This window comes from Apostichopus japonicus, chromosome 14, assembly GCF_037975245.1.
Source record: "Apostichopus japonicus isolate 1M-3 chromosome 14, ASM3797524v1, whole genome shotgun sequence".
In the NCBI taxonomy this organism is placed as follows: Eukaryota; Metazoa; Echinodermata; class Holothuroidea; order Aspidochirotida; family Stichopodidae; genus Apostichopus; species Apostichopus japonicus.
In genome coordinates, this window is record NC_092574.1 from 13,311,096 (window position 1) to 13,332,312 (window position 21,217).

General features: G+C 38.2%; 1 protein-coding gene across 4 annotated transcripts in view; it reads left to right on the forward strand.

Annotated features, from left to right (window-relative positions):
* LOC139979368 (polypeptide N-acetylgalactosaminyltransferase 10-like) overlaps positions 1–21,217 on the forward strand; it is a 44,623-nt gene that overhangs the window by 6,518 nt on the left and 16,888 nt on the right. For all 4 annotated transcript variants that reach the window (XM_071990091.1, XM_071990088.1, XM_071990089.1 and 1 more), the window contains exons 2-6: positions 6,562–7,198; positions 15,645–15,756; positions 16,972–17,116; positions 19,573–19,739; positions 20,326–20,511. In XM_071990091.1, the coding sequence (XP_071846192.1) occupies positions 6,962–7,198; positions 15,645–15,756; positions 16,972–17,116; positions 19,573–19,739; positions 20,326–20,511 (847 nt within the window). In that variant the 5' untranslated portion in view covers positions 6,562–6,961. The remainder of the gene's footprint in view (positions 1–6,561; positions 7,199–15,644; positions 15,757–16,971; positions 17,117–19,572; positions 19,740–20,325; positions 20,512–21,217) is intronic.

The following is a 21,217-nucleotide window of genomic DNA, read 5'->3' on the forward strand; positions in this document are numbered from 1 at the left end:
CTACGAGACAGTATGTCTATACCGCTCCTTCATAATTAATGTATTCATATTTCAAAAGTATGCATACTTTTCAAACACTGAGACTCATTCAAATCATGCGTGAAGCATTGCCATGAGCTATGCTCTAATTGATGGAGCAATTTCTTCTCGGCTATGGGAAACAGATTAAACAGTTCAATGAGTCCTAGTCCTGCCTGTGTGTACAGTAGCTGAGTACTGATATCTACAGTAGGAGAGTAAACCTGTATTCATACCTACAGTAATATAAAATTTAAGAAAAATGTTTATCTAGAATGTTTGGATGCTTCTTTGTATTTTTGGTTGATAATTTTACAGCCTTTCCTTCATGGAGAAGCTACCGCTGTTCTTTTTAATGAATCTCGTCCTCCCTCCCTCAAGTAGTGCTCACCGCAAAACAGAGGGGTATGAACAAACATGTGGGGAGGAATATGTATTCAGAATGGGTTTTGGGGTTTTTGGTTGATTATTTTAAATATCAAACATTTCCAAGTTTTACAGAAAATACGATTGCAACTGATCAAACTGAGGTTAACGAGGATTCCAAAAGATTGAAACTTGTAAGAGCTGATAACTTCGTGAATAGTAGACTCTGGCGATACAGTTATGATGTGGATTCCTATTCCCTCTGTCCCCTTCCTCCGTTGAGAACTTACATCTGTTCGTCAACGAATAGCTCACTCCCTCCGTAAATAAGGTTCTGCAAAAAAAAGGTGTTCTACACATTTGACAATATTTCATTTTGAATGCCACATTGGCTTTTTAATGGCTTTGAAAGATTTGTGAAATTTCCATGTCATCATGATGATCTGGGTTTTAAACTAAAGTGTAACATATACATATTTCATATTTAATATTCCTTTCATCCAATTTTAGTGGGTGAGGATGGCAAAAGTTCTTCTTTGCTTTAATTATGCTGTATAATCTTGCTGCAATTATTGAGAATTATTTTTTAAGCCGAGAATCACTACTTCTCTGTTTCTTGTCCATGACTTCCCCATTTATGGGTCTTCTCTCTCGCATGATTCCTCATGGAGTTAACAACTTAGGAACTTTTCCCACAACTGAAATGCATTAATTAATTTATTCATTGCATGCATGAATATGAAATAAATGTGTGCGTATTTTAGTCGTGTTTGAAATGCCATCTTCTACTCATGAACTGCAAAAATGTGTATTAACACCAGTTATGAATGTTATCCTACGATATATGATAAAGATATCCATCCCATCGCTGACATTGTCAAAGTGCTTTTTAGTCCATCGGGAACATTTCTCAACTCGGGGAATTGAGAGGAAACAGATATTTGTTCAGGTTCCGATGCACGGGCGGTAAAAAGCGATCCGTCTCTGTCGAGGAATGAGGTTACAGTCTCTGCACACATAATGAGTCCCTTGGCAGGCCATCATTTAGGTATATAATTGGATGCAGAATGCTCCATCATGAAGCTCAGTGGACCGTTGAAAGTTGTTGGGTAAATAAGATGAGCTCATCTGTCTCCCAAGGGATATTAATAGAGCTCTAGAACTTGACAAGAATTATGAAAAAGTTATATCGAGATGGTAATCTTATCGACGAGGATGGCAGACAATCTCTGCGACTTTTGATGCCTACAGTAGGTCTCTGCAGACGATAAGCTTCGCGTGGGAGGATCGATTGTTGCTTGAGAAAACAACCAGTTGGAGGAAGTAAATACCAGTGTATTGAATTAGGTGGTGGTAGGCTTGTGAGGGGCAGGGAGATGGGTGGGTGTAGGGGGGGAATATTGACAATGAGGGGCATAGGGAGACTTGATTTTTGCAGCTCATTCAACTAAATTGAAAATTTTTGGAAGGTTGTATTAAATTTGGAGAAACAGAACTGTACACAAAGGGAACAATACTTACACAAATGGCATTATTTGATTTATTCAGACTTTGGAAAGAAATCGACAATTTTAGGAGTATGGGTATGGTTTTGAGAATGGTGATTTCCAACGATGAGAATAATCCTCAGATATTCCCTATGTTTTATTAAGTGTTCTCTCAAAGAGACAAATTTTTATGTGTATGTGAATGATTATTTAAAGTAGTTCATAGTTACTGTATTAATGTCAAATTTTGGCAAGTTGGCAATTTTATCAATCAAAAAGGTAAACTACAGTGAGACACCCACTGAAATGTTTTCACCAGACAGGTACAGTAGTAAGAGATCTATGATTTGTTAGCAATTCTAGAAGACAAATCGTCATCTTAGAGACTTTTTCATTTCATTATCAATCGCATGCACTTTAGACTTTTTCTTCTTTGTAGTTGAAATCAAAGTTGACTTGTCCAGCTAATATACTTCATTGTCAGTATTGCACTTTGTTATGATTTATTATAAATGTGGAAAGTTTGCTCTAGTGACCCGGTATCCAACTGCTGTAAACTCATTGTCACAAGACTGTTTGTAGCTGTTCGACTCTACCAAATTGATGTTAGACTTCTCTTTGGTACTGAAGGAGAACAAGTTCCATACTTTGTCCAATGAGTTGTAATGGTATTTGTATCAGACCTTCATGCAACACTATTACTCAATCAATTAATCAATATGGCCAAAGAAATAAGAACAACAGAAAAAAAAATCTTGTCAATTACAATATGGATGTTCATATATAAATGTGTTGAACTTAGATAATTTGTTCATATTGATCTGATAATGATATTGCATAATGGACTTTCTAACATTTCTACAGAGGGTTCTATAGCCCTTAAGTGCTTGATTTGCACTGTTAACGGATCTCTGTTCAAATAACATGATCGTGTGAAAGCCCCCAGAAGCATGCGAACACCACCAAAAAAACTTGCCTATAGATGTGCTGTGTAGTTGACTAGTTCACGGTTCCACTTCTGCTCTTGGCCGGACAAAAACGTGCTTTAAAATACACAAGTTAGTTTGAGCCCTGGAAAATGTATTTCAAGAAATCTCTTGCTCTGTCAGTACGGAGAAAATTGTATACATACTTTAGTTAGTGATTCCATTCACAGTAATGTTATGATTTGCAGTCAGAGACGCGCAGCTCATGGACTTTTGCGGTACTACTGTACTGTAGATAGGACCGATAGGACAGCGACCTCTGTTGGTTTTTGGCATGGCTGGAAAGTCTCGTTCTCCCAGCGAGATATCTTGATGTTATGCTTGTATAGTAGGATACTTTCTGTTGTCAAGGTATCGATGGCCTGTTCTTATACAAATTTACTTAATATTGATTCATTGTATATATATTTCCGCATACATGATGGAACTATTTGCAGAACTCTCCTGGTAAAACAGTGTACACAACAAGATACTGTACATAGGACACATGAAGTCCAGCTTTTGATGGGTGCGTTTATTAATTTACTTTGTCATAAAGCATATTTGTGCATACATAATGATGTTATTTGCACACTGTACCTGGAGAGACACAAGCATGTTCCCATACAGTATCTAAAGAGGGATCGACAGTCAACTTTAATCAAGGTGACTTTCCAGAGAGAGGTGAACACATGTCTTTGCTCACATCACACAAACATTGCTTGCTATATATCCTGGTACTACACATGTGCCTATACATTAAGTCAGTTCATGCGTTTGCATGTTTTAGTTAGTCAAAGTTAGTTGCAAGATGGCATTGTATATATTGGAGCATAAAACAGAGTGGTGCAGTACAGGGATGTGAATATAATTTCCTCTCTGTCCTTATCTGTGTACAACTATGCACTTTCCCATGTGCATCTATAGATATCTTAGAAATATAGGTAACCTTATACACCTGTTTAAATCATTTGATCCCAGATGTTTTATGATAGAGGAAAAACCTTGGCATACCTATTTGTATCCACAAATTATGCTGATGTTTATAGTTTAGTCTACATATATACATCACATTATGTTCATTATATGGATCTATTAGTGTGAAGATGTGATGTAAGTTAATGCAGGAAATCCCACAATGTTGAAATTCCTATGCATCTTAGATGCACCCTTTCATATAATGCACTCAATGTATTGAGATTTATACTTGGTTATGAATTTGAATGAAAGAAGGATATGTTGCTATCAGCCATTTGGTTCTGAAGATGAGAATTTGTTTCCCCAAAAACTGTACATTTAGAATGGAATAGTGTTATGAATTATGAACGGTTGCACTGTATAAATTTTGATGTTAAAATGATAATTTCCCCTGACAAGAACTGCACAATAAAGGCTGTGACGAGAACCAATGCTGTCACAGGTAATTAGCTTAAATTCTTGACCTTAATTGTACGAAATGGAGTAGATCCATTCAAATGAAAGGAATGCCAAAGTAGGACTTGGGGGACTTGTTTTGTTTGTTTGGGCAGGAGTAAAGATAATTTTATCAGAAATTTGAAATATTGAATATTCTCTTTTGAAGTGCACAAATTTCTCTAAGCTGTCACACCTGTCATCTGTAAAGTGTGATTTGAAAATTTATTCCAAACAATCACCTTTCTTCATTTACTGTACATCACTTTCTCTCCCCCTGTACCCCCTTCCCCCCAACATGGTTGAACAAATGTTAAATGAAGACCATGCGATAAGAGTGTTAACTTAGTGTAAGAACAGGGAGAGGTTTTCAAGTTTTAGTTTAGTCTCAAATATTACAGGATCTAATACATGATTTGATAAACTTCTTGCTTGAAGGTCAACAGTATCTACATTCCACCCAAATATGTTACAAATTTAAAAAACAAAGAAAAGAAAAGGGAAAGACATATTTACTTCGTTCCCCGCTTACCTGTCTCCTCACAACATTAGCACTTATCGGGCTGTAATAGGCTGTTGAAACGCTTAGAAATCCAATAGGATGTAAAGAAGGTAATAATCCAATGTAATCCGGGCAGTTTTCGAAAGATTTGAATCCACTACGAAAACGCATGAGTAAACACTTTGGATGGTAGAATGAGAAGGGAGGGCATTGACCGGATCGGACCGGTCACTGAGGGTGCACAGTGTTAAAAGATTACCAGGGCATACTAGACACGGTAGAATAGGGTGCTAATGTTGTGAGGAGACAGGTAAGCGAGTCACTCGTAAATATATAAACCAGTAACTTTTATAATATGCACTGTGTCAATGAGAAAAGCTGCAGTTCTTACTGTACTTAGCTGCAAAATCCTGCTCAGCTAAGATAAAATCAATTGATACTAAACAAAGTAGGGTATTAAACTAGTGTAATCTCTGCAGAGCTGCAATGCCTATTGTGTGTCACTAAGGAGTACAGTGTGCATACTGTAAGTCCTACACAGCCTGGCTGCATGACGCTGCAGCCCCCTTAGTTAGCATCCTACCGTACTTATTGACATGGTACAGTACCTACATTAATCATACATGTTTAATTGCTATGTTATTATGTTAAGTTTCTACAGAGTCCTTGAATAGAAGGATTTTTTTTATCCTTTTCATAGAATATTTAAGTACTTGTTTTTCAGTTCAAAATTCAAACATTCGGTTCAAACAATTTGAAACTGTCAGAGTTTGAACAATTTTGAACATTCAGTTCAATATTCAACAAAATTTAACACTTTTTACTCTATACCGCGCATAGAGTGAACTGGTAACCTTTTGAGGACCTTCTTCTGCTTCGTGCATCTATAGTGAAATGGACACCAGAAGTTTCTGCAGGGAGCAAAAGTCCTGTTAATGCCTACTTTCCTGTTGTATTTCTAATACTCCTGTAATGGATGAGGAATATACATTACACACTGGGCTATGTTTTCACAGTTATTAGACACTAACCTACTGCCTATAGTGTCAGAGTTACCCAATTTTATGGCATTCTTTCTGATCGGATATCTTCCCAAGAGAAATTGTTCGACTTCTAGAGGCACCGCACCGTTCATTTTGAAGTGCGTCTCTGAGCAAAAGTAGATAAATTGCATAATTTCTCCTTTTTCCTTGGCGGTATTTAATGGAAAGACCTTACAAACATGTACGTGTACATGCATGTTTTATGCGGTATATGTACATGTGCGTGTGTGTGTACAGTGTTGATGTGTAGACAGAGCTTGGCATTTACACATTATCTATCAGTAATGTAACCCAATATGTTAGAGATAAAGGGTGTGACTCCCAAGTGTGTTGAAATCAATGTTTTTGAGACTCTGAGAGATTAATTCAAGGTCTCACATGTTCTTTCCCCAAATGAGATGTTAAGAGCTGCTGAAACAGTTTCAAATAACTTTTTATGGCATTTGTGAGTTTTTAATAATTAAAAAAGTGAATGTTATCCACACTTTTTTTCTTGTTTAGCAGTTGTCTGACTGGTTGTAAATCAGAAAGCTCTTTATCTGTAATCCCTACGGGAGCACGTACAATTGGTACACTAAACAAAACTGTAAGACAAACCTGTTTTTAATTAGTCGTGTTTTTCTTTCTCTCTCTGTGCCAGCTGTAAAAGTTTCCTTCTGTTATTAATATTCGATATCTGTATTTGATCGATGAGTAGCGATATCGTTCCATAATACACACTTCAATTATTCTTTTACACTGCTCCTCTTCTATTTTTATCAATATAGGTTATTGTGAAGCAGTTGCCAACTTCTGTAAGCATTCGACCATGGATGTCTTGGCACATTAAGGTGGGAATGCAACAAACGCTCAACGAGCCGTCTGGCCATCTGCTCCTTGGATATATATATACGAGAACTCCCGCATCATAAATATGACATATGCAGTCTCCTCCCTGAAAAAAATGCGACAAAACTAGCCTGTCATCGATACCATGGTGAAAGACTCCTTCTTGGATTTGAAAGCTACAGCTCACATCGGATGCGGTGCTCTGATCTCCCTGGCCGACTGTTCTTTGCATAATCAACTTTTCATGGTCGGTATTAAAAACGAGAGACTTAGACGGTGATCGTCGTTAACCCGAGCGGACAACCATAAGAGAGAGAGAGGGAGGGTACAGACATCAAGATGCGATTCAGGAAGAGATACATCGCTAAAAGCCTAGCTGCCTTCAGCATCATATTCTTTATTGGAATTGTCATTATGAGGTCCGACGTTCGATCCAGCGACAGCGAAGGGGGATCAGACCTGAGGGGCGGCAAAGCGCTGGTGGGGTTACTGAAAGATAATCAGGTCAGACCGGATCAACAGGGTGACAGTGGAAGGGAACAAAAATTGGAGGTGAAAAAGTCGATACGAGATGAGGTGAGAAAGTTGTTTTTAACATTTTTGTTTTGAAATGTAAACAGGTCAATGTGATCAAACTTGCGAGCTTGTTCAATATTCTGTGTCAGACAAGTTCATACTCTATGGCTGATAAGCATTATAACTAACAAACAATATCGAGTTTTAAGTTGATGTCGTTTGTTATAATTGACTGAAATAAGTAGTGTTGTTGAATTTCAGACTGTTTTAATTTGCTGATTACTAACAGTATGGACTGAAGTGTATGCTTCATCATGATTCACGTACTGTAAAATGGCATATATCCGCCTCATGGTTGTTTGTTATGTTGACATGACAGGGTGGTATATATTGTTGAGAAGCTGACCTGTTAAACTTTTGAGTGGAAGTTTGATACAAGGTGGTGAACTTGCTGTTGGTAAGATGTGTCTCTATAATGAAGACATAAAAATGGAATGGTATATTTTCATATATTCATGAACATGATAAATTATTTTTAAAGTTTAAGGTAATCATTTTGTTGCCCCCTTGTGATTTTAGTATTAACTTTGCTTCCTTGCTTGCATGTCAAAATGTGTGCACTCTCTCTCCACCAGGATCTAGAGTGAAGTGACAACCTTTCTACCACTGTACACCCTTAGCGACCGGTATTTTCTGGTCAAATGACCCGCCCTTCATTCTTACAACCCAAAGTGTCCAGAAGAGTATTTTCTTATTAATATTAAAATTTGTAAATTTGGAATTTACTGCACTTGATCTCTCTTCCTCTACCTGTCTCGACTCTACTATTACACTTTCCAGTTTACCTAGCCTATTAAACTGATAACAATTTAGCACTGCACCCCCTCCTCCCCCCCCCTTGAACCTCCTATGGGTCAACATCACCACATATTTATTCCCTTCTAACTTCTAGCCAGCCTCACGTCTTTACTGTACTAACATATCGGCAGAAATATGTCCGTATATAGTACCTTGAATTTTACTGGGAAAAGAATCGTCTGAAGGTTCGTCTTTCAGAGTGTCGAACCAAATCGTGAATTCTATGGTCTTTTTTATGCGAATCTTTCAGATTTTTTGTTTTCCCTTAAAGCTGACCATCAACCACACAGACCATGACAAGTTTTGACATGTTACTCCCTGGGTTAATTTCCGATATAGGAGAAATGAATTCATTTGTATGAATAAATTGGTACATGCACAGTAACAACTAACAAGGATCAGCTGCCTGCATAGCTGCGTAGTGTTATGGAGATGAATGTACTCAGGTTACACTCTGGGTACACAGTGTCTGCATCCAAGCCGAAATTGAGACTACATGTGTGTACAGTCGATGGTATATTTGGGAATACGAAACCTGCAAATCTGAAACATAATACAGCAAATAAATATAAATGGCTCTCGTACTCTCATAGTTTGTGAAAATTCAGGAATAAACCTTTAAAATGAAAGGGAAAATACATCATTGTAGGCCTATTTACAGTACAGTATATATATGCAATGCTTATAATTTGATGAATGTACACATACTGTATTAAAGACCAACTATGGAGACTTTTCGATGAACATAAAATCCCACCATTTTTCATGTATGTAATCCTTAACTGACTCCAATTACATTGCTGTAATTAACTTTACCAATTTCGGACGTTAAATAAGTGAAAAATGGGACGAAAAGTCAGCTTCTATTTCAGACATTCCTGAAACATTCCTAAGACATCAGGTGACCATGTGACGTCAACGTTTGTATACCTCACTCACAACTATACTTTTAGTGTGTAAAGTCGTATACTTGAGCTGCCAAAAAATTCAACGATATTACTCCTTTTTCCTCAAAATGTCACAATTCTGTGTTGTTGGAGGTTGCAGTTATACCTCATCCAACAAAAGCATCAGCTTTTTTAGATTTCCGAGTAAAAGAACCGACGTAAAACGCCGCAGACTTTGGATCAATTTTTTGAGATCCACGCGGAAAGATTTTTCAGCACCCGGAGTATCTCATGCCCATGAGTCCACATGCATGACCCTGCTTCTGTGTATGCTGCAAATGTCTCATTCTGTGAAAATTATATACTGTCGATAGCTGTGTCGGACCATGGTCGGACATAGCTAATGTGAAATTGACCGTAAACACGCCCTGGACGTCCTTACATGTAACATTATATCACGCAATTGACAGTAATATATTTACTGTAAGAGATGACCGTATATATATACCGTGCCAAGGGTATAGCATTGTTAGTACATGTACGGTAGTTAGTTACAACTCTCGCCGGCGTTGGCTCACAGCATGTGTAAATAGCCATGTTAGGATTTATCTATTTCATTTGTTGTATTCCAGTATCGTGAGTTCGTGATACATGTGTAATATTGTCCGTTCTGTTTATTCCGACATCTGATGGTCCAAGGAGTTGAATAAAAACGGTAGTATGTAGCGATCGGACGTTTTATTTCGTTAGTGACTGTCTTGTGATTGTGGGATGTTAGTACTGGTCAAGGCCTGTTTCAACTAGACCTAACTCTATGGAATTACACAGACTCACAGTAGTTTTTCGCCCAGGATTGAACAAGAAACGTGGATTAGGATATTCACTGCTAAATTTGTTTATTGACAGGATACTTTTTCTGTGTTTATATACTTTTGGATATTAAAACGAGTAAGTACTATGTAAGTATATTGTACCGTACGGACCTATTGACGCTACGCTATGTAAAAGATGCCTCCATTTGAGTGGAAATTTTGCTAATAAAATAAGCAATTTAACTAAAATTTCTGCTTATAATTGTCTTAAAACTTGTTGTTAACCTTCATGTGTTCTTGTTTTAAGCTAACAGCTTTTAAAACGCTCGAAATTGGAAATCAAAAACAGTACAATTGTTCGTTATCTGTGTACAAACAGTGCCTATATCAGCGTTTGATTTTCGTTTGTGGAGTACTAGACGGTTCTACCGAGTCTAGAATGCCCTGGTAATCTTTTAACACTGTACACCCTCACTGGCCCAAATGGCCTTCCTTCATTTTGAGACCACTTTCCCACAAAGTGGCCCCTGACGCGACCTCGGGGAGGGTGGCGGGTAAACCCTGCCACCCGCCGAGCTCGCCGAGAAGGAAAAATCTAACGCTAACAAAGACTGCTGACGCCTCCAGGCGGAGGGTGGAGCCCACCCTGAACAGTCGGGGTGGGGGTCCGCCCTCCGTCACCCCGTAGGCGTGCCTCCCCCTACACTTACAGAGGCCTAATTGAACAAGGGGACGAGGCCCATACTACCTTAGATGGTAAAGAGTAACCTGGTAAACCGAACTAAGGAAACAACACCCACCGATAGACAAGTAGCCGCAGGCGACCCAGGGGGTGGCGATGTCTATCGACGAAACGCGAGGAGTCATGAGTCAGGTCGAACGACCGCTCCCCCGTCCGGCTGCGTCCCACCTCCCTCGGGGGAGGGTGGCGGGAAATGGAGACAGGTAAGTGGGTCACTCGTAAATATATAAACCAGTAAGTTTTATAATATATACTTCGTTCCCCACTTACCTGTCTCCCAACAACCTATGCACCGAGTGGCACTGTCCGATGGTGGGAGGCCCGAGGGGTGGGACCCCCGGAGCTCGTATCATCGAGCGACCAAAGCCAAATCGGCCTGTGATATGTCCGATAAGTAGCAGGCGACGAAGCGATTGGAGTCTTCCACGCCGTCGTCTTGCAGATGTCCACTATTGGAAAACCTGCGAACAGGGCTGTAGAAGCAGTGAAACCCCTGCTGTTGTGAGCCATGGATCTGCCTGGACCTGTAGCCAGAGGGCGGACGGCTTCCACCAAACAGCGGGACTGTCTCCCCACAACCATAAATCCAAGGTAATCCGGGCGAATTTCGCGAAAATTTGTCGGGGGGAGGGTGGCGGGAAATGGAGACAGGTAAGTGGGTCACTCGTAAATATATAAACCAGTAAGTTTTATAATATATACTTCGTTCCCCACTTACCTGTCTCCCAACAACCTATGCACCGAGTGGCACTGTCCGATGGTGGGAGGCCCGAGGGGTGGGACCCCCGGAGCTCGTATCATCGAGCGACCAAAGCCAAATCGGCCTGTGATATGTCCGATAAGTAGCAGGCGACGAAGCGATTGGAGTCTTCCACGCCGTCGTCTTGCAGATGTCCACTATTGGAAAACCTGCGAACAGGGCTGTAGAAGCAGTGAAACCCCTGCTGTTGTGAGCCATGGATCTGCCTGGACCTGTAGCCAGAGGGCGGACGGCTTCCACCAAACAGCGGGACTGTCTCCCCACAACCATAAATCCAAGGTAATCCGGGCGAATTTCGCGAAAATTTGTCTAACTCCGAAAAACACAGTGAGACACTTTGTGGGTAGAAAAATGAAGGAAGGCCATTAAGGCCAGTGAGGGTGTACAGTGTTAAAAGATTACCAGGGCATTCTAGACACGGTAGAATGCGGTGCATAGGTTGTGGGGAGACAGGTAAGTGGGTCACTCGTAAATATATAAACCAGTAAGTTTTATAATATCTGTGTACAAACAGTGCCTATATCAGCGTTTGATTTTCGCGGTATACAAACTTTGACGTCACACGGTGACCAGAGGCTCCTTTGGGTCAATCTCTGTTTTCAGACATTCCAGAGGTTCATGTCACGTGACTACCCAAAATGTCCATTTTCGTGGTCGTTTTTGATGGGTTATTGTAGGTTTTCGAAGATTATTTTTTACACATGTTGATTATGGGTATGTAAACTCCTAAATTAATGGAAAATCTCAACAACAAAAATTGCCTCCATATTTGGTCTTTAAAGCCTTAGGACATTTGGAAAGAACAGAGAATTTTGGGGGCTTAAATAAAGTTGAGATCAGACCTTTGGAAATTGGAATATCTTTTGAAAAATCTACAACAAAGGGGGAAATGTCAAAATTTTGTTTTAACAAGTTCTTAGTTTAACAGTATTCTGCTGCTTTTTAAAGTTTGGGGAGTTCCAAAAAGAGAGAAAGGAATAAAGAAAAAAAAAGGAAGCCAGTATGTAGGGTAAAAAGTCAGCATTCATCAGTCAATGACCTAACCAATGAAACACAATTTATTAGAAGTCGCCACCAGGATAATTTGTTCTCACTTTCAATATTGCAAATTGAGTCTGCACTCCTTGGGGACCTCGACAAAAGTTGCACTTACCCTATTTATGTATTTCATATTTCAAGAGGAATGTGTCGTGAGATCTGTCTCCTATATGTATAATTTGAAAGGGTGCATACATGTGTTATCTTTGATCGTGACCATTCTGGTAGGGTGAAATGTACACCCCTGCATATTATTCCTTTCTCTAAGGACACAGGTACTTTTCATCTTTTTGCTCCGTCAACATCAACACTCACTTGTAAACAGGACTTTGATGCTGGGGAAATGTCATATGTTCAAATTTGCATAAATTCCTTCCTGAGATAGGGTAACTGAATTGTTCATAAAGTGTGCTAGGGTAGCTATTTAGTGGGTAGGATGATGCTGTACTGTACATGTAATATGCATGTGTAGGTGTTTTACATAGTTTCAGGATAACATGAGATCTGGAATGTTACCATAGAGATGTACCATGAATGGAAAGATCTAAAAGGATCTTAAAACAGTTTTAAAAGCCCAACAAATGAATAAAAACTTATTTAAAAAAATATTCACTGTGTAGGCTACATTGTTTGTGAATATAACATATTGAGGTTTTCACAATGTGTTAGCATTTTTTTAGGTAGGTCCATGGTTCTCTTTCCTTAATTTATAAAGTAAAATTCAATATTGGCTGATTGGCATCAGCTTTGATCACTAATTTGTTTGAGACAGGATAATCAGGATTTACCATTCATGCTTATTATTTGCTGATTGACTTGTGTCAGCTTAAATCGTTGTTTGTTTTGCCAGCATGAATACATGATCATTCATAGACTTTTGAGAGAAAAAATAATAATCAGTGAATATTGTACACAGTCAATTGTTTGCTATGAAACAGACATCTGTCCATGTAATCAAACCAATGTTTTATTAAAGCTAATAATAAAGCGATAATGATCAATTATCAACAGCGGCCTGTTTGACTGATTATTTTGTAGGTAGAGTACATGTGTCTTCCAATCTCCAGTCCTCGAGGCTTGAAAAGTTTCTATTGGTGGCTATTGTTGAATGCTTCTACAGTAGCAAAATTGCGGAAACAATTTCTGCATCTTTAGGTCCAAAACCACAGAGTTGTACATAGCCTTTTGTATTGCGAAGATTTGATCTTTTTATATTTGGTGATGGTAATTGCATGTGATAACAATAGAATGAATGATATTATCAGCAATTCAGCAGAAATTGTCTTTGTTTACTTTATAATATGTTTCAATAATTTGTCCACTGAGGAAACAGTGTTGCACTTTGATGAAATTCTCTATCTACAAGATGAAATTGACAGCTAAGCAAATACTGTATTCCAAATGTATCAGGTTTTCAAAGATAAATAATAATAAAAAAAACAGTTTATAATATGGCCTAAGTAAAGTATTGGAAGAGCAATAGAGCAATAGCTATGGTGAATCTCATAGCTGTGTTGTACAGTAGGTGTAAATTGTTAGAGTCTCTTAATTTTGGTGAAGGTCATTTTAGGTCAACCCAGGTGAAAAATTTAAAATCTTGCAAACAAATTTACTCACTATAAGCTCAGCTGGATTGATGAACCTTGAAATTGCCTTTCGATGAGTTTTTGAATTTTGGTGGCGGTCAAAGTTCATTTGATGTCAGCATTTATCAACATCTGAAACCTTGTACATACTACACAGGCTTTGAACACAATATGCTCAGCTTAGTGAATCTCAATTTGTTTAAATATGCAGATGCCTCTTTGTAAGATCTTGGTTGCAATTCCTATTTTTGCTGGAGGTCAAAGGTCATGTAAGGTCACCAGTGGTCCAAATCAGAAAACCATGTGAACAGGTTGACTCCACATAGTTGGTATTAGACTACCTCTTGACCACTTGATGACTTCTTCAAGGGATTTCACTACATCACAATTACTCACTAACATTACTATTATCTGTATCATAATTGAAATATTGTTGTTTCTTATCTGTTTCTGTCTATTCCAGAGTGAGAAAGAAGAAGAAAAAAGTGTTCATACTTTTTTGAAATGACAACAAAGCTGTTTGTTTTATAATGCAAGATACAATATATGACAAGTTTACTACTGTACAACATAAAAGTACCACTGAGGCCTTTACAATACAATAACATATTTTCCACCTGCTATATGAAGATCAATAAATCTTGGAAAATGTCAAAATCAATTCTCTCAGGCTGGCTCCAAATGTCATTACAAAATATGGGCTGAGTATAGTACTGGAAAGCATCAGATGTGAACAGTGCTTGTAACAGTTCTAGTACAGTGCTCATCAATAAAACATACACAATGAGTAAAGAGGCCTCCATTCCCTGTGTTGGTTTTGTACTATATTCTCAATTAACTTGATAGTGACCCACAAATTTATAGAGAGCAGCGAAGAATTAGGTTATAATACATGTGAAACCGGGGGAGGGGGGGGGGGGATAGGGGGAAGAGTGGGATGGAGTGGTGTCACTGGTGTGGGCATAGGAGAAGGGAGAGGCGAGGGAGAGTGAACTGTCTTGTCAGGGTTTGGTTCTGTTTCGAATCTGTATCGAAGATGATGGAAAGTGTTCTCTCTGCATCCAAGTCCCACCCTAGGAACAGTTTTGCTCTTCTGTATGTATGGTTACTGTACAAAGCTTAAATACAGTGCCTGAATACTGAATACCCTGGTGATGTGCTGTATAGCACAAGAGCCTGTCGGAGATCAGATTTAGTTCACTTCCAAGAATCCAAATATGAATATGCATAGATCCTAGCATCATCATCATCAATAAAAGGTATTTGATTTACTAGTTTAATAGTTCTTAATGTGTCTCAGCTGCTTTGTATACTGTGCTATACACACTTTAAGTCTTGTGTTGATGAATATTTTGGATGGTACCATGGCAACAGTAGGATGCTGAGTGGGGCTGCAGCATTATGCAGCCTGGCTGTGTAAGACTGTTGCTTATGTGATCCATAGTATTGTAACACAATACAGACACAGCTGTGCTGTGCTGTAAATTAGATAATCCCTTTTAGCTAGTTAATTGACACATCTTAGCTGAGCAAGATTTTGTGGTTAAGTCACTATATTACTACAATGTTTCTTTTTAGCCCAATACCTTAGTCTATTTAGTTTTTGATCAATCTCAGGTCAGCTTAATTCTGCAAAACTGGAAATCATGTGACTTCGGTGGTCTCCTTTTTTCACTCTAGACCAGCAGAATGAAAATGACTCTAATTCTAACGTGGTGTGCCACCATATCCCTCCCCCCCCCCCCACCTCACCCTTTCAAGTATTTCATGGCCAATGCAACTTTGATTGGAATTTTTTAATTGATTTTATTTCAAAACTGTAGGTTGATCGTAATAAAGAGGTTGAAGATGGAGGCAAATCAGATGATGAAGAAATGTTAGTGAGGATAGACTGGCATGACTGGGACAAGATTAACCAATATAAAATGAGACAAGGTGAGCACTGACCAATATTATAACCAAGTCATCTGCTAGACTACAAGTTGTTTACTCTGCTCTACTGTGTGACCGCCCCTCTGGTCAACAATGCCCTTCCTTCTCATTCTACCACCCAAAGTGCCTACATCATTCTTTTTTGTGTGGATTCTTATTCTCATTTCGAAGACAAGATGGTAGGAAGACCCTTATGTTATTTTTTGGCAGTTCTGACAGGGTATAATTTGAGGGAAATACATAAAAAAAAAAAAAAATTGGTTGCAATCTCCTACTTCCATGATCACTTAAAGCTGCTCTCGATGCAAATTGTAGGTATTTTTGCATTGTCAATGATGCTTTCTCTCCTCTCTTTCTGTTTATTGTGTATTGTAACACTTTCTTAATTCAGCCAGGATTTTGTACATGAGGGATGTATTCCTGGCTTTGTTGAAGCAGACTACCTTGTAGAGAGGGTGGTGGGAGGGAGGGGGGAGGTGTTCTGGGGTCCAGAAAAAAATATTCAATAACATATATATAAATATTCAATAACTATGTAGTTGTTTAAAGGTACATTGTTAGGTATAATTAGCATACACAACAGGTCTTTAATTAGGTCTAATTGCATAGTTGTGCTATTATAAGTTCTATCCCCCCCCTGGATCCAACACCTGTGGTAGATCTTTTGTAGTTTGCAGTCCCCTTCTTCGTTCATACTGTGTAATGGAGTTATTTCCTATTCCCTTTCAGTAGGTCCCTACCCCCCCTTCCTCCCCTTCCCCCCCTGGATCCAACACCTGTGATAGATCTTTTGAAGTTTGCCGTCCCCTTCATTGTTCATACTGTATAATGGAAATATTTCCTATTCCCATTCAGTAGGTCCCACCCCCCCACCCCCTGGATCCAACACCTGTGATAGATCTTTTGCAGTTAGCAGTCCCCTTCTTCAATCATACTGTGTAATGGAGTTATTTCATATTCCCTTTCAACATGTCCCTCCTTCCCCCCCCCCCTCCCCCCGGATCCAACACCTGTCATAGATCTTTTGCAGTTTGCAGTCCCCTTCTTTGTTCATACTGTATAATGGAGTTATTTCATATTCCCATCTAGTAAGTCCCTACCTCCCCCCTCCCCCCCCCCTTGATCCAACACCTTCGGTAGATCTTTTGCAGTTTGCAGCCCCCTTCTTCGTACATACTGTACTGTATAATGGAGTTATTTCCTATTCCCTTTTAATAGGTCCCGGGGAGCAAGGCAGGAAGGTCGAGCTGGATGCAGAACTTAAGAAGACTCACCGTGAGGATGTTAAGGCCAACGGTTTTAACGAGAGAATTTCTAACCTAGTTTCTTTGGATAGAGCAGTACCAGATATACGTCATCCTGGGTCAGTCGATCTTCTCTATAAAACATGAATTACACTCACACAAACAAGAAATAGAATCCTTCTGGTGAAGCGTAGCTCTCGGAGTTGTTGAAAAATTGGCACATTATTTATATCATAAATATCACATATACATAAATCAAACAATTTCATATACGTTACACATTGTTGGAAAACAACCTTGTGTTTAGTAAGAAAGTTATGGTATTATTATTAATATTCTATTTTATATGTTTTTCTCTTGGTTCATGTAATTTTAAGTGAGTTTTATAATTAATTTTTTTTTCTGTGCCAGTGAAAGTACAAAACTAGAAAAATTTAACAAAAAAAAAAAGAAGATGTATTACTATAATGTCACAACCTTTTCAAAGTCTGCCCTGGGGTGAATGCATCCTAACGCCGTGCTTCGCTTCTTATTGCTTTTCGATGAATAAAGTTTGCCCGCAAGGCATGTGTGCAGTCTTTATCAATATTAATAACCACTTTAATGAAAGCTGAAAACCAGTGTGCTCTTAGTTGTGTGCGCAGTCCTTGAAAAAACTTGAAAATCACATTCAGAGTAAATTCTAATTGGGGGAGGGTTACACTGGCTAGAGAATGGGGGGGGGGGGGTGACGGAGGGGATGGGGAGGAGAGGGGAGAAGGATGCCTACTGCTGATAGGGATCCAGAGGGTGTTGCCCCTCATTTCCCCTTTTTGAAATGTTGCTTTGAACTATTTCTTGCAATTGATGCAAATTTGAGAAATTTTGAGTTCCTAATTGCTGTGTTATCCATTGCGAAGCGGCAACTCGCAATTTCTGATTTTTTAAAATTACCAATCACCTTGCGACACAATAAGCTATCGCTTCTGGTCGCTAGACCGCATTGCTGGCTCTTGATAATGCACTTTCTGTTACTGTATATTGCGAACACAAAAGCAATGCGAAATGGAACAGTGTAAATATATCCATGCAGAAGCTTACAATTTAAAATTTTGCCAATGGAATTAAAGGTTCACCAATTTCTAACATAATTCATGGGGATAAACGTATGATCTGATATTGTGGTATAAATAGCTAAATTTCTGATATTTAAAGGCAAACCAATCGCTCTAAATAATAAAGGGTACATTGTATCTGCAGTAAATTGGTAATTTTGCTGTCTTGTTGTTGATGCAACAAAGTAAATATATTGCTAAAATATGTATATAATAGTTCTGAAGGTGCTGTTGTTTATGGCAATTGTGAATTAAGAAACATTCTCAAATACTGACATTTTACAAAATGTTAATGCAGGGTTCTACTGTATTTGTTTCTGATTTTTGGGTGCCACAAATTATTACCCATTTTTTCCCACAGTTTCTCATGACCATTCCCATTAATTATATTAATGAACACCAGATAGAGATATTAAATGGAGGGAATTGTAACTTGTTACGTTTATAAAATTGTACTGTATTTTGTTATTCAGAACAGAATGAAATGTGAACATACCTTACAACTGAATTTGATATATATGTTCCAAAAGATCAGAATTTTATTATTATACAACAACAGGTTATGTGACGTGCACCTTATAATTTTATCGTATTTCTAAGACCCTCTATTTGCTAGCCTTACTAACCAGCTCACTGATTGTTATCATTCTATTTTGTTATTTTATTATTAATATTGTTTTTGAATTAATGATATTTTTGGTTCACATTGGTTGTAATTACTAGGTACGACTGTAGAGATCAAGTCAAATTTATCAGAATTTTTCATATTTTGGCTTGTGTGCGATGCACCCAACAAAAAATTTGTGAAAATCAATTTCTGTCTGTACTAGTCTTGATTGGCTGAAAGACCTTGAATATGTATTAGTGAAATGAAGCACAGCTAGATATTATTCAATCTAATTATTATTTAATATCTTATTCAGTACCGCAGAAATTCATTTTGAGATTGAATATTACTTGCATTCGTCTATAGCAGATGTCCTTAATAACGAATCCTTAATGACCTTGATCCGAAGGTCATGAAGGAACTGAATTTTCTTGTTAAGACTTGTGTGCTTTACAGTAGCCTTTCCTTCATGGGATAAATGTAGTCTACACATATATATATATGTACCTCTTATGTTTACTGTATTATCCCCCTACCCCCATACCTATGAAAGAAAATTGATTTGAATCAGCTTCCTGCTTTTTTTGTTACTAAACTACTAATTACTGAAGCACATGTTAAAAGGAAGACTGATAATGAAAGGAAATTTTTCAACCTTTTGCACTCTATTTTAAAAGTGTAAAAGATTACGAGGATCTTTCAAGTGCCTTCATGCAACAGTATGCTGGCTTTGTGAGTGTTTTGAATCTATGTATCATTATAGATTGTGGATAGATTGTCGATGTTTATGTACATATATGATATGCATTTCACAATGCTATCACTTTTCCAAATATGTTTCCATATTGTTTTTTTTTCTTTTTTCATTCCATAGATGCCAGACTATCAAATATCTCAAAGATCTTCCAACAGCCAGCATAGTCATTCCATTTCACAATGAAGCTCTTTCAGCCCTGAAACGAACCGTTCACAGTGTCTTCAACATGTCGCCCCCACAGCTGATCAAAGAAATAGTACTTGTAGATGACTTCAGTAACAGAGGTTAGTGAGTTGTACTTAAGTGACTTTCAGTCATATCAAAGTCACTGGAAAAGTAACTCGTAATCACTGCAGCTTCATATCTCAAAGTCGTCAATATGTCGCCGTCAAAGCTTATCAAAGAATTGGTACTTGTAGATGACTTCAATGCCCAAGGTTAGTGAGTTATATATTTTAATCAAGGTTTAGTCAGACTAGAGTAAGTTGTAAACACAGCTTCATAGCACAGTGTCTTCAACCAAAGATGTTCACTCAAATAGTATTTAGTATATGATCTTATAGACAGATGTCATCACTGGTCTTAACTAGTATAAAGTGAGTTTTAATCATACCACAGTAAGTCATAACCCAAGCATCTTTCACAGCACTTGGTTGCAACATGTTACCTCTATAGCTAAATCAAAGAATAATACTAGTTCTTGAAAAACATTCCTGTGATCGCCATTCCTGTGATCGAAATGCACATTGACTGTACAATTATTTCTATGATGTCTGACTGAGGAAGGTAAAGATATATTCACCATTCAAAATGGATTTATTTAGAATAAGTATTAAGGCTGTGTAAATGGGTGTTTCTTTCAACCCACAGAGTACCTGAAGAAGGAACTGGATGATTACATGGAACAGTTTCCCAAGGTTCGAATTCTACGAAACGAGATGAGAGAAGGTCTGATACGAACAAGACTAAACGGTGCCAAAGTTGCAGTTGGAGATGTAATCATATTTCTTGACTCTCACTGTGAAGCGAATGTGAATTGGCTCCCACCGTTGCTAGGTGAGTTGCTATCTGATGAAAATATTAATTTTAGAATTTCCCCTGCATCATTAAACTCTCACCGTGGAGCCATTGGGAATTGGTTTCCACAGTTGCTAGGTTAGTTTGGATGGTAATGGGGAATTAGTGGATGTAAAATATTAATTTTAGAATTTCCCCTGTATCGCTTGACTCTCCCTGTGAAGAGAATGTGAATTGGCTTCCACCATTGCTATGGTAGGTGAGTTTGGATGGTAATGGGGAATTAGTGGTTGTAAATATTAATTTTAGAATTGCCCCTACATTAGTTGATTCTTACTGTGAAGTCATTGGGAATTGGTTTCCACCGTTGCTAGGCGAGTTTGGATAGTAATGGGGAATTAGTGGATGTAAATATTAAGTTTAGAATTGCCCCTATATCACTTGATTCTGACTGTGAAGCCATTGGGAATTAATTGGTTTCCACTGTTGCTAGGTGAGTTTGTCCTCATTTTTCTTTTCTTACATTCTGAAACTTCTGTGAAATGACTTGTACCATTCGTAGGTAAGTGTGCACAACAACAGTAGCTGATGAGTATGGTAGTTGGGAATTTCCCGACATATCTTAACACTCTGAAGCTAATGCACTGGTGTACTCTCAAGGTTGCCTTTGGATGAAACAGAAGAGTATGTTCTGATGATGTTTGATTTAAGGATAATCTACCAGTTTCCATTTAGTTTATATATA